The following is a 13,228-nucleotide window of genomic DNA, read 5'->3' on the forward strand; positions in this document are numbered from 1 at the left end:
TCAGCACTTGATCAAGAGGCCAGATCCTCAAAACCATGTAAGTTCAGTACCACTGTTAGCAGCCAGATTCTCAAAAATGCTCAGCAGTGTGTATGGTTTAATAATCTTCCCCATCCCTTTAGTTTTTTTGTAATCTAACCCTTTTCCACATCTCTGCTATGCTGCCAAACATGGAGCGAGCACATGGCAAGTAGAATGATCCATGTGATTTATTCTTCCCCCTGGATCAGCTAAGCCGTGTTACTAGACATGCTGCCCTGCAAGAAGCCCTACCCATCCCTTCAGTGCCACATCATTCCTTTGATATGTCTAATCATCTGTTTCCTTCCTTCCTTCTTTCGCTAAAAATCACCTAACACTCCACTTTTGCACATCAGAGCATGGAATAACAAGTCCAGCCTCCAGGCCTCAGAATCAGATAGGTGCAGGGGGAGGGCCAGGATGGGGTTTTCTGGAGTCTCTCCCCTGCCCGGCCGTTTTCCGCTCCCCCCTCGTACACCTTATCAGGCAACAGCAGCTGCATCAGGAGCTTGGGGAGCTACAATGACCGGGTCCATATGTGCCGATGGCTTCTTGCCTTGTCCAGCTCTTCTGTGATCTCCACAGGAAGAGATGAGCGCAGTCTGTCCCTGATTCACGTATTCATAGAATCATAGAATCACAGAATGGTTAGGGTTGGAAGGGACATTAAAGATCATCTCGTTCCAACTCCCCTGCCATGGGCAGGGACACCTTGCACTAGACCAGGTTGCTCAAAGCCACATCCAGCCTGGCCTTGAAGACATCCAGGGATGGGGCATCCACAACATCTCTGGGCAACCTGTTCCAGTGCCTCACCACCCTCTCTGTGAAGAATTTCTTCTTGACATCTAATCTAAACCTCCCTGCTTTCAATTTATACCCATTACCCCTTGTCCTATCACTACAGGCTCTTGTAAAAAGTCCTGTCCCAGTACCCTTGCAGGCCCCCTTCAGATACTGGAAAGCTGCAATGAGGTCTCCTCGGAGCCTCCTCTTCTCCAGGCTGAACAAGCCCAGTCCTCGCAGCCTTTCGTCATAGGAGAGGTGCTCCAGCCCTCGGAGCATCTTCGTGGCCCTCCTCTGGACTCGCTCCAAGTGGTCAATATCCTTCTGATATTGAGGGCTCCACAGCTGGACGCAGAACTCCAGGTGGGGTCTCACCAGAGCAGAGTAGAGGGTATTCCTCTCACCCATTTGATTTATTTCAGCATTACCATTCTATCTCCCCAGTTCCAGAGCAATTCCCCTCTCCCAGAGAACAGATGAGGTGACGTCTCATGCTCCTTTTCAGTTCATTGGCACCCAGTTGTGTCATTTTGCCCGCAGAAATCACTGCCATTTCCAAAGGCCCTCCCTTATGCATATGATTGTTCATTCCCCTATTTGCAAGCTCCCACAGCTCCCATTCATACACCCTCGTCCCCGGTGCACCTTCACTGCATCAGCTGGGACCTGCTCCAGGGTTCATTGCGCCCAGTCACTCTGTTCTATATAACAGCATCTTCCCCTTCCTCTCCAGCCACTGCTGCCACAGAAACAGGGGACCCTTAAGACGAGGAAATGAGGGGTTTGGGATACAGAGCTGTACCTCAGTTACTCGCAGTGGGGGTCAGGGAGCCAGGAGCCAGGCTTGGCTGGCCAGGCTGTGAGCAGAGTAATGGCATCATCTAGTGGTCACGCAGGTCCCCGCACGGTGCCTGGCAGGGAGCTGGGGCACATCTTGTCCCACGCGTGAGCTGGAACTGCCAAATGAAACGGGAATGCTTGCAAGGTGGGAGTGGAGGGGAGGGAAACCTGTGCAGGAACCTGCTGGAGGGCCCCTGGGAGCCCCTGGCTAGTGAGACACAGGGGGAACTGGCTGCTCCGTGACACTGCTGGGAAATGTCTCCTTTCCCAACCTCATTTGTTAACAGAGAAACGACGAAGCGGACAGTGGAACAAGAGGCCACTTTGTGTGTTTGGCTGAGCACTGCCATCTCATTTTCTAACCTCTTCCTTCCGCCCCCTGGGTCAAGTAGGCTGTGGATATAAACACCATGCGAACCCCAGTTAAACTTCCTAAGGCAGCTTCTCTAGTGGTATGAAGAGACACCTGTGGAAATTTATCCACATTAACATTCTGCGAGAACAGACCAGAATACAAACTCAGTGAACTCACCCCACTGATTTCCCCTGCTTTAAATCTAAAACAAAGGGTGGAAAGCTTTCCATTCCGCTCCAAGAGTGGACTCCTGCAGCCTTGCCAGGGTGGAGTGTGCTTCCGATTGTTATCTGAGCTTGAGTCAGTGCCTTTCTTGAGCAATGCAACCTTTAACTCTGCATTTCCAGGGGTTTTAATGTTTGGTTTAAAAATAAAAGCAAAATAAAATAAACTCTTCCAACCCTGATATTTTGGTACAATTATATTTACTCCAGCTGAATCTTAATGGCATCATCATGCAGTTCTTCCTGTGGGATTTAGCTGATGTTTGCAAAGCACTTGATTTATGAGGAACTGTTGAAAATGATGTTTAGGGCTGCTGCTACACAGCTGAGGGGCTGCTGTGCTTTCATTATTACTGTTGTTGTCAGACCATTTCTTACCTCAAAGAGCCTTTGAGGGTTCTCCTTCCCCATCCCCACAGTCTTGCTTCCCAGCTTTCCCTAGGACAGTTGTAATACTTGCTTGGGAAGCAGTCATATCACAACAATGTCAAGAAGACAAGGAGAGAATAAGTTTACTTTCCTGCATTAGGTGCTGCTGGTCTGGTGACATCCTAATCATTACACACCTGTGGTGTGTATGTCCCCTCTCAGGGTGCTTTGTGTTGATTAATCCCAAATGTTTCCTGGTTTCCTCCAGTGCCTGTTGCTCTCATCTCCTCAGACTTCAGCACGTTATTTCCCCTCCCCTGTAGTCTTTGCTGCTGCAGTGTCACCCACAAATACTGTGGGATAATGCCAGAGAAACCTCATCCATCGGAGGCATCTCCTCAGGACATGTGAGAAAGAAAGTTTGGTTTTAGCTGATGCAGAAAGTCTCCAGTCACCAGAAGTCTTGGCTTGGCTTCCAAGTTGTGAAGGGAAGGAAGGTGGGGAGGTGGGGGAAGTACATACCATTCCAAGAAAACCTAAGCGAAACCCCAGGCCTAGGTAGGTCAAGCATGTTTCTGAACAGAGGGGACTGGTGACTCTAGGTGTTGGCAAGGATGTGGAGACCCAAAACGGGTTAATGTGAGTGGTGAGTTGAAACAGGCTTCTGCCACCTGGAAACCTCCTTACTAACCGTTGCTTTTCTGTCCTGTGGCAGGTGATGGACAGCTCGATGCCCCTGATTGGGGAGCATGTGGAAGAGGACAGACAGCTTATAGCTGATCTGGTTGTTTCCAAAATGACTCAGCTTGCCATCACTGCTGGATCTACGCCGTCACCTCTGAGGCCTTGGGTATGACCAAAGTTATTGCCAAATTGTTTTCCTGATTCTCCCTCCTCCCTGTGGGTGCCGGGCAGTCAGACATCTCAGAGAGCTGAACAGTCCCATATGGGGGTGTATTGGACAGACTGCCTCCTGCTCTTGCAAAGAAGTCTCTCACAGACTCTTTGAAGTGGGTCCCCCTAAGAAACTTCTCTCTCTCCCTTCCTCTCCTTCCATATAACTGTGACATTGCACCAGTAGCATCGTCCATGTAGCTAGACATTCTGGCTTCCTAAATTCGTATATTCATATTGAAGACAGCCATTGTTAGAGGTTCTTGTAATGCCCAACTTCATCTCTATCTAACACCATCCCTCAGGATAGGTTTCATTCCAGATTTTCCATTAATGATGACAATCTGTGCTTCCCAGAACAGAGAGTGGGAATCCCCACCAAGAGTTGCTCCATTCCTTACTGCAGCCTTTCTTTGGAGATGCCCCACAATGCTGAATTCATCTAAGAACCTGTCATTTTTGCATTTAAACCCATCCCTTAGTGCTTCTCGTGTACATTCATTTTGAGTATCAAATGCCACATTCCCCAGGGGCAGCTCTCTACAAATGAAACACACCGGAACATAACCTGTCTCTTCAGGTGCACGTGCTACACTTCCTTCAGCACCCAGCAGTGAGCCACGCACAAAGGTTTGAATTCATCTAAGAACCTGTCATTTTTGCATTTAAACCCATCCCTTAGTGCTTCTCGTGTACATTCATTTTGAGTATCAAATGCCACATTCCCCAGGGGCAGCTCTCTACAAATGAAACACACCGGAACATAACCTGTCTCTTCAGGTGCACGTGCTACACTTCCTTCAGCACCCAGCAGTGAGCCACGCACAAAGGTTTGAGGACAACAAATCTGTACAGAAGAGAGGACAGGAGAGTAAACAGGCTGAGGGGTAATACTGACTGCAATGCACTGCAACAGTTTCCATGACCTCTTAAGATGAAAAATGGGAGAAAGCACTTTATGGCTCTCTGCCTTTGCTGTATGAGAGCCCATGCCTGCTAAACCAGGTCCCCAGCATGAAGGGTATTCAGGGTAACTCCAGCTTTTAGCTAGGCTGAGGGGGTAAACATTTAATAGACGCTAAAAAAGCTTTGAGGCCGGGAAAGTGATACAGAAGGGATAGGATTTACTCTGGCCAATGTGGAATCAACAACTGCCATGAGAAATAGCAGATATAGAGTGTATAAACTAGGAGCAAAGGGGAAGCCAACAGAAACTGAGAACATGGACAGATGCATCTGCTTTCTATGTCTGTAATATACTGGTACAGGATTGGATTGGATAGGATTACAAGAGACCTAAAATAGGGCCAAAATAAGAACAAAACAAATGGGCTTGGGGGGATAGGATGTGAAATAGAAGAGTTAAATAAGAAAAGGGACTTCATCAAGAATACAACCTACAAATATCTGTGTACAACAGTCAAGAAAATGAAACTCACAAACATGTTAAATTGAGCTGTTTGCTATAGAGAAAGACCTTGGTACATGAACATTGCAGAAACTGCACAGGCTGCAGTTACCAACATAACGCGACAACATGTGAGGCTGGTGAGATGCAGAAATAGAGCTACACGCAAAGACTTCCACTGAACAAAGAAAAATAACAGTTCTGAATACAAGGACATTTATAGAGATATGAACCCTTTGATATCCTATGGGTATGCACAGGATATCTATACATATTATTGGAGCTGTCTATACTAGTCTCTGGATCAAGAAAAACTGAGAAATTATGAAACTGAGTGCACAGCATTGACAGAGGTGGAAGAAGCAACAAGTTATAACAATGTACAGCTACAGCTACCAAGAATCAAGTCAAATAGCACAGTGGGACAGGAATTCAGAGAGAGTTCTCCACCCCTGTAAGTGTCCCCTTCCTACAACTGCAAAAAAGCCCCTGTCTCCTGCAGGGAAACACCACCTTGCCCTAGCCTTGAGAAACACCAAGGTACAAATTCAGAAAGTGAATATATACCATTAGGTTTCATTTCCAAGGGACAGATGTGATTATCAAAAAGTAACAGTATGACACAAGCAGTTAGAAAATATTGTTTTAACAGACTGAGAAAACTAATCCCTAGCATTAAGACTGCACGGATGTTATCTGAGAGACCATTGTTTTCCAGAATGCGTACATAAATTTCTGGTCTGCTCCTGAACCAGGAATGCAAGAAATAAACTTTCAGCGTTGAATGGCAAAGTGATAGAGGACATTCAAGACAAACAGAAAAAAAAATCTTCCAAATTTGGAAATCTGACATTTAAGAAGACCTTTATGCATCAAGCAAGTAATAAAAGGAAACGCAAAAAGGAGAGAAATTAATTTTGAAGAGCAGAGAGAGGGAAGAATGAAACAAATTCTTTGAGTTCATCAGAAGATGGAAACCTACCAAAGAATTGGTGGGCTCTATGGATCACCCAAAGTTAAGGGAGAAAAGGAAGACAACATGGAGAGTGTTGTGACTCTAGTCAATTTGCTGGAAGTGGGGAACTTCTTAAACTGGATATAGTTCTTCCTGATCAGAAAGATAAGGGAGAGAACAAAAACAATGATTAAATCAATGATGACTGATATTTTTAAAACTTAAGCCCCCAGACCTAGATGGCTACATCCAATGAACTGAATTTAGGAAGTGACTAAGCTGCCATGAAAAAATGTGCAATTTCATTAGAAACCATTAGAATTTCATAGCTCCAGAGGATTGGTGTAAAACAAATATGAAATATGTGTTTAAAAAGTTATAAAAGTAATGTATAAAAATGTAGACAAGTCATGGACCTTACAAATTACCGCAGACAATAACTGAAAGAATAATACAGAAGACTAACAAACCAATAGAACCGCAGCTTAAAAACATCTACTGCCTTTTTTTTTTTTGTGAACAAAAACGTTCCATTAATTTCCTTTTGATTCTTTTCCCCTCATTTTTTTGAGAATTCTTCCATGAAGTGGTAGATAACAGGCAATCTGTCAAAATAATGTCAAAAAGCCTTAGGCAAGGTAACAGAGAGAAGCTGTTAAACAAAGCAAGCAGGGAGGGGTTCAAATGCAAAGTTTCATTGTGGATCAGAAGCTGGCCCCAGATAAAGACATAAATAGAAGAGATTTTAATTCTTGCAAACAGTTAGCAGAGGGGATGCTTAAAGGATACTATACTAAACCTGGTCATGTTGAGAATTGGATGGTTGAGCCCAGAACAGGGTAAGATGTTAACGATGAACTTGTTTTCATGCCTACAGCGTGAAACCTGGTTTCATGGCTACAGCTGTAGTTCTCCTCTTGCCTCTCTGCCCCACCTCCATCCTTTCTCCTCACTGTTTCCCTTCCAAAGGCAAGAGACCTTGGGCTGGCCCTCCCCCCTTCATCTCTGAGCCTCAAAATCCTGTTTTGCCTTCACCTCTGAGAAGCCTTAATTGGCTGTAGGCAAAGGGAGATCCAATTCCCTTCTTTGGCTGGTCTAAGCAGGATGTGTCACAGCATTAACACAGTAAATTTGCACCAAAAGCAAGGCAAGGTTTAGTGTCCTGAGCTACGTAGGACTAGAAGCCATGAATGGAAAATTCCCAGATTTTCCTCTACATCCATTTGTAAGTCCCAGATAAATAGTGTAAAAGATGGGCTGGCAACCTCATTGCATTTATGTTGGTCAGTTGAAACTCATTTCAGCGCTTCCAACTATGAAACATTACCTCCCATTTCCAGAATCACTTAGCTCATTCTCCTGACCTTTCAGGAGCCTTGAAGACACTTTTATCATTGTGTTCTCCATGTAAATAATCCGGCACATACCAGCCAATCTGTCTCCAGCTTCGCCTGCTTTCATAAACAATTTTGTGCAATAGGCATACTCAGAGTTCTGTTGACCTTGGACCGGCCCTCTGTGCAACAGTTCTGTGTTGCTTAATCTGTATATTAAAATATCTGTCAAAAAGTAAACAGTGAAAGAGAAGAAAGTAGAGATGGCACCAACGTATTCAGGTTGGTCAGGATCAGGGATGGCAGCAAAGGACATCTGACAGAGATGTCCTTTACGTTAAGTTACCACGATGGCAAATGAAACCCCATATGGAACATTGAAAGGTAAGCTAAGCTGGGGGTAGAGAGGGGGACAACATAAACAATCCGTAGGCCTTGCAAGTGGCAGTACCCATGCCCCTAGAGAAAGACTTTGTCGCAAACAGGCTAATGAAAACCATTGCTCAGCCTATGGTTGTGTTGACAAGGGAGAAGCAGGAAATCAGGATGCAGGAGAAATGAGCTGGTGACGTATACAGAGAACCCAAAAACTGCTTCATCTGGAACAATGTAAGCAGACCTGCCTCTGGCATCTGCAGAAGGAATCACAAAGCTGGGAAAGAGAAGTGGGTGATGAAAACAATTATGTGCCTGGAAACATTCCCATGGAGGGACCAAAGGGATTCAGTCTCTTGGCTTTAGAAAGGAGGTGAATGAGAGAAAGGGCAGCAAAGGTTTACAAAATAACAAATGACCTAGCAAGGGCAGGTTGTGAGAACTGCTCTCAAAACTCAGAACGAAGCAACAGAGTTCAGAAATGAGAAAGGCAGTGACGCTGAGAGCTGAGCAAGACTCAAAGGGTCTGGGTGTCAATATCAAAACAAAATATCTGGAACTGTTGCAAAGATTTGGTGGAGCAGATAATAAGCTTCATGTTTCAGGGTTGAAGCTGGCCCTTCCTTATTAGCAATCAAGAGGAGACCCCTTAGGGTAAAGAGATGATTACTCCATAGATGTTTCCACGGTTCATCCCTCCTTCCTTTGGAACATCTGGTGCTGGAACCTGTCCAAAATGGGAGATGGGACTAAGAGACCCCTCAGGCCTGATACATTTGCTAATTCCTGATTGCCTAAAAAACACTCTAAACTGTAACTTCATTGTTATTCCCTGTGAGCAAACAACTTCTGTGCTCTTTATTACTCAGCTCTCCATTTTAGTCCCATGAGATTTTAACAGCCAGATGCTGCATGTGTGTGTATGTGTGTTTTTAAGGAACACTTCAGGACTCCCCAGTTCCTGTATAACCTCAGGGCTTCTCTTTGGGGACTCTGTATTAACTGGAATGGCTTTTTTTCCTCCAGCCTCCACAAGTTCAGCCTGCGGCAATGAAATCTCAGACTGGACCTCCGCTTGGACAGCTGTCCCAACCACGGCCTCCTCCCCAAGGTACAGTTCTTCGGGCCCCATGACAGTATGGGCTGTGAGTTGTTATCCCTTTTCCTTCTAAACAAAAGCTATCTAGCAAAGGTTCACTTGTTCCACTTCACTGACGAGCAGGCAGCAAATTCAGTGTGCTGTTAAAGAGCTGCTGGCATATTGCACAGCAGCTCAGAAAGTGGGGTGAAACTTTGATACAGATCCAGCTGACACTGCTGGTAGAACTCAGCACAGCAAAGCGAGGCCACTTGAACTGGCACAGGAGCAGGATTCTGGGCACAGAGTGTATCTGTGTTTGCACAAAACTGCTACAAGTGGCTGCAAGTGTTATGAAGGGATGGGAAGATGCTGGTGCTGTCAGGGTTGGAACAGACAGCAACGCGGCAATGCCAGGGTTCTTAATCCATCGCTCCAGGTGTTCCCCTGTCCAGTGTTCCCCCTGACAGCAGAAGCAGGTTTGACTCACGTGGTTGGTCAGAATGAGGTATTTGGTTAATTGTCCTAATTTACGCAGAGGTGATGAAGCACAGGGCTGCCCCACAGGTACCCAGACCACACCAACCACTCAGTTCAAATGAGCAATCAGACCTTCCTTTTTGACACCTTTGTCCTTTCCTTTCTCCATTCCAATCTCCTTCCTAATTAACAACCACCTCCAACCACCTTTTCCTCATTGGTCACAGTTTAACTCTACCCAGAATTTGGTATTTCTGATACCAAATGCACCTATGCAATCTTGGCATTACACGCAATTACTGCTATGATGACCTAGGAGTTGCTGGCCAGGCAGGATACTACTTCCCCATCTGCCTCCAGTACTCCAATTCTCTGCTAAGTTTTTTCTCACATAACTTCCCCTTAACCCTGTGTGAAATCCAGCCAGCCCTCACAACGCTAACTGTAACTTTTGTCAGCTTCTCACACTGTTATCTGTCATGTTCAGCAATTTCACACATCACATCCAATTGTTTTCCACATCCTCTTCAGTTTTGAGAGTCTGCTACCAACATGGCTGAAGCCACCTGGTGATAATGCTGGAAGAGATGTATGGGTGCACAGTCTCATATCAAACTGCTGGGCCCATGAAGGGACTGCTGACCCAAACCAGCAGATTGCGCTTTCATTTTCTGCACAGGATTGGATTTCCAGTTACTCTTCCTTCCCAATGCAGGAAGTGCTTGCCAAGGATAAGAAACATTAGTTACATGTAAGAGTACAGCACGCTGAAGTGGCTTCCTTTGGGGAGAGTGGCAGAGCTTCTTCAGTGCTGAAGGAGGTAGAGAAATAGACAACTCTATAGAGATGTGGGCATCACACCAGCGTTAAGCCTATAAAAGAGGTTTTTCCTTTATCCTTATGCATGAAGCTACTCTGAACACTCTCTCCCCTTAGCAAAACCCATTCTTCCATATAGATGCTCCTTGCTTGTTGCCTGCCACATGACCTTCCTCATGTTTATGTCTACACATCCCTTTCAGGTGGACCACGCCAGCCTCCGGGATCTCAGCCTCCACGGACAAACGCACCTCCACAGCAGCGGCTCTCTCCTCAAGGACAGCAGCCCCAGAGTCCCCAGTCCACTTCTCCTCAGCAGCAAAGGTCACCTGGATCTCCACAGCAAGTCCGATCAGCAACCGGGTCTTCTCCAGTCCAGGCTTCCAAGGCAGGCGTGTTCCCTCCACAGCAGCCTAGGCCTCCTGCTCAAGGCCGAGCTCCTAGCCAGCCAAGCCCCACTGAAACGTCCAAGCAGCAAGCTGCCCCACACCCGCATCTGAAGTAGGTGCTCTGCTAAACCACTAATAGCTACAGATATTAGAATAAGGCTGTCAGAAAAGTACTGTGAGCTGACATGAAGAACATCTCACCTGTTGACAGGCAATAGTCCCCAGGGACAAAGGCCTGGACAACTGCAAGTGCCTTCAGAGATACATAAGCCCGGGCATAACAGGCCACCACTGAGCTGTTGTCAGGAAGAACAAGTTGCATTTGACATCTCCAAGATTTCGCGTTCTTCTTCTTGTTCACGTGCTCTTCGTAAATCATGTGCTCTATCCTGGCTGTATCAACACAGCTACTGCCTTCCCAGCAGGGTGTATACTTCTTGCAGGCTGTAATCAGTACATTATTGGCCAGAAAGCTCAGCTAGAGTCATTCTTTCACTATTCCCTGAATACTGGAGCCACACAAGGTTCTTTACCATGCAATGTTTTGTAATTGGTAGCAAAAGGCAGAGGGACGTGGAAGTGATATTATTGACATATATATAAAACTCCAGATGGTGACTGTGTTTAAGCATTCTTCTGGAGCACAGTACACCACCACTGAATTATTGTGGTCTTGGGTAGCAGCCTTTGCTGCCGCCCTCCATGGAGCATATCTGGCTGGCACCATGGCAGGAAAGACTGGCAGAACAACATTTGGTGTTAACAAAAAGTTGACATGAGAGTGAATTGGTATGAGCAGACCAGAACAAAATACAGGCTAGGAATGAGAAGGCAGTCTCTAGGCAGCAGAGGAGTGATGTTCTAGAATAGGCTTTCAGCGATGATGTCTACATTAGCAAGGGAAACCAAGAGCAGTGTAATTAAGGATCAAAATGTTGGTGCTAAGGATGCAGTTATCACACTATACGTGTTCCAAATACTTTAATTCAGTCTGGTCTTGCGCGAAATGCCTATTACTGACCAGGAGAAACCACACAGTGACAAAGCATGGGAAGTGGGGAAAACTGGGAGATGTACTTCTAAAGCACAGTCCTGATCTGAACTTAAACATCAGCAGAAACACATCCATCAAGAGCAGTGTGGCCAACCAGAAGACCTGCATGTCACAGCTGGCAGTCAGAGCAGACATGCCAGGGAGGGCAGGCAACAGCTCACATGGTAGGGGACATGGCTACCAATTTGCCAAACCTCTCAGGCTGTCACATTTGGAAGGACAGGACTGCCACTCATGGTATGGCTGATGAGAGACTGGTGACCCTCAGTATGAACCCATTCTCTGTTAGTAGTTGCTGTGGTTTAACCCAGGCTAGCAATAAAGTACAGCCACTCAGAGGACGAGAGGAAAAGAGAAGGAAGCTCATGAATTGAGATAAGAACTATTTAATAATTGAGTATGAATTAATATTATAGTGATACGAATAATATTAACAATACTACTAATAATAAGTAATTAAAACAAATTCTACAGTTACTCACCACCCACCAACCAGTACACAGCCACGTCCTGAGAGGCAAGAGTCAGAGCCAGAGAGTCCAAAAGCCAGAGCCTTAGATCAATTGCAGCAGAGTCCAAGAAACCCCCACGAGTGACAGCACGACCAGGAAAGCCAACCAACCCACCAACTCACTAATGAATGAACGAATGCAGGGTCAAACGAGCTAACAAACAAGTGAGCTATGACCCCCCAGCCCACTCCCAGGTGATGTACTGAGCAGGACGTGCTATGAAACGAAATACTCCTTCGGTTAGTTCAGGTCGGCTGTCTGAACTGTGTCCCCCCCACTGCTTGTAGTGAGAAAGTTGGGAGCACAGCAAGTATCAGAAGCTGAAAAAGACCTTGAATTGGTGCAAGCATTGCCCAGCACGAGCTAAAAAAAACACCTTATTAGTACTGTTCTCAGGGCAAATCCAAAACAGCCTCTTACAAGCTACTGTGAAGAAAATTAACCCTGTCCTGACTAAAACCAGCACAGTAGTAAAATGACTGAACTTTTCCTCACAACAGTAGCACCAAATGCCAATTGCATGTTTTTAATCAAGTGTTTTCATAAACACACACTGTGATCAGTATCGGTCACCTGCCCATGCCCCATCCTCTCCCCTCCCCTTCTTCCTGGCTGTCTTAGCATATGGAGATTCTCCTTGCTTATGTCTGCTTTCATCCCTGAATTTGCCTGTGTGATGGAGCACAAAGCATCAGTAGCCACCTTTGAACTACAACTTTCCCCTGCTGAGTCCAAACCCTGTTTTCTGTTTCAGCAAATCGCAGTCCCTGACAAACACCTTCAACATATCTGAGTCATCTCAGCGAGGGAATGCCAATGAAGACGAAGCAAAAGCCGAGACCATCCGCAACCTGAGGAAATCATTCGCTAGCCTGTTTTCCGATTAACAGTCCCACAGCTGGATCGATGCTTTTGTCAACCCTCACTCTTCATACCAGCATACCTGGCGTCATCCTAGAATATATCCAGTGGTACCCAGCAACTGACAACTAACACCTGGGTAAAGGGAATTTAGAGAACTATAGTTGTTTTAATGCAAAGAAAATATTTGAAGAACAGTCTAAAAAGTGACTGTATAAAAGTGGCACTATTTCATTAGTTTTTGTGCATAATCAGAACCACATCTGTTCAAATGACTCAGCTGTAAAGCAAATTTTACTCTTGCTAACCCCTGTGGAGTCAACACAGTTATGACAGTGCAAACTAGATTTTATTTTGATTTGTATATAGCCAATACAATTGCTAACTTCCAGTTACTGAATCCTTGTTGAGGTTGAGCTATAAAAAAAAGGCTTATTTCAGAAACAGATGTGCAAAGTCAGAGTCAAGAATAAG

General features: G+C 45.5%; 1 protein-coding gene across 1 annotated transcript in view; it reads left to right on the forward strand.

Annotated features, from left to right (window-relative positions):
- LOC104504337 (synapsin-3-like) overlaps window positions 1–12,937 on the forward strand; it is a gene marked incomplete at its 5' end in the record, with an annotated part of 35,023 nt that extends 22,086 nt beyond the window's left edge. The window contains 4 exons of the mRNA XM_010160027.1: window positions 3,311–3,445; window positions 8,588–8,672; window positions 10,142–10,439; window positions 12,648–12,937. Of these exons, the coding sequence (XP_010158329.1) occupies window positions 3,311–3,445; window positions 8,588–8,672; window positions 10,142–10,439; window positions 12,648–12,780 (651 nt within the window). The remainder of the gene's footprint in view (window positions 1–3,310; window positions 3,446–8,587; window positions 8,673–10,141; window positions 10,440–12,647) is intronic.
- Between the last annotated feature and the right edge of the window lie 291 nt (window positions 12,938–13,228).

Source organism: Eurypyga helias, unplaced genomic scaffold (assembly GCF_000690775.1).
Source record: "Eurypyga helias isolate BGI_N326 unplaced genomic scaffold, ASM69077v1 scaffold2421, whole genome shotgun sequence".
NCBI lineage: Eukaryota > Metazoa > Chordata > Aves > Eurypygiformes > Eurypygidae > Eurypyga > Eurypyga helias.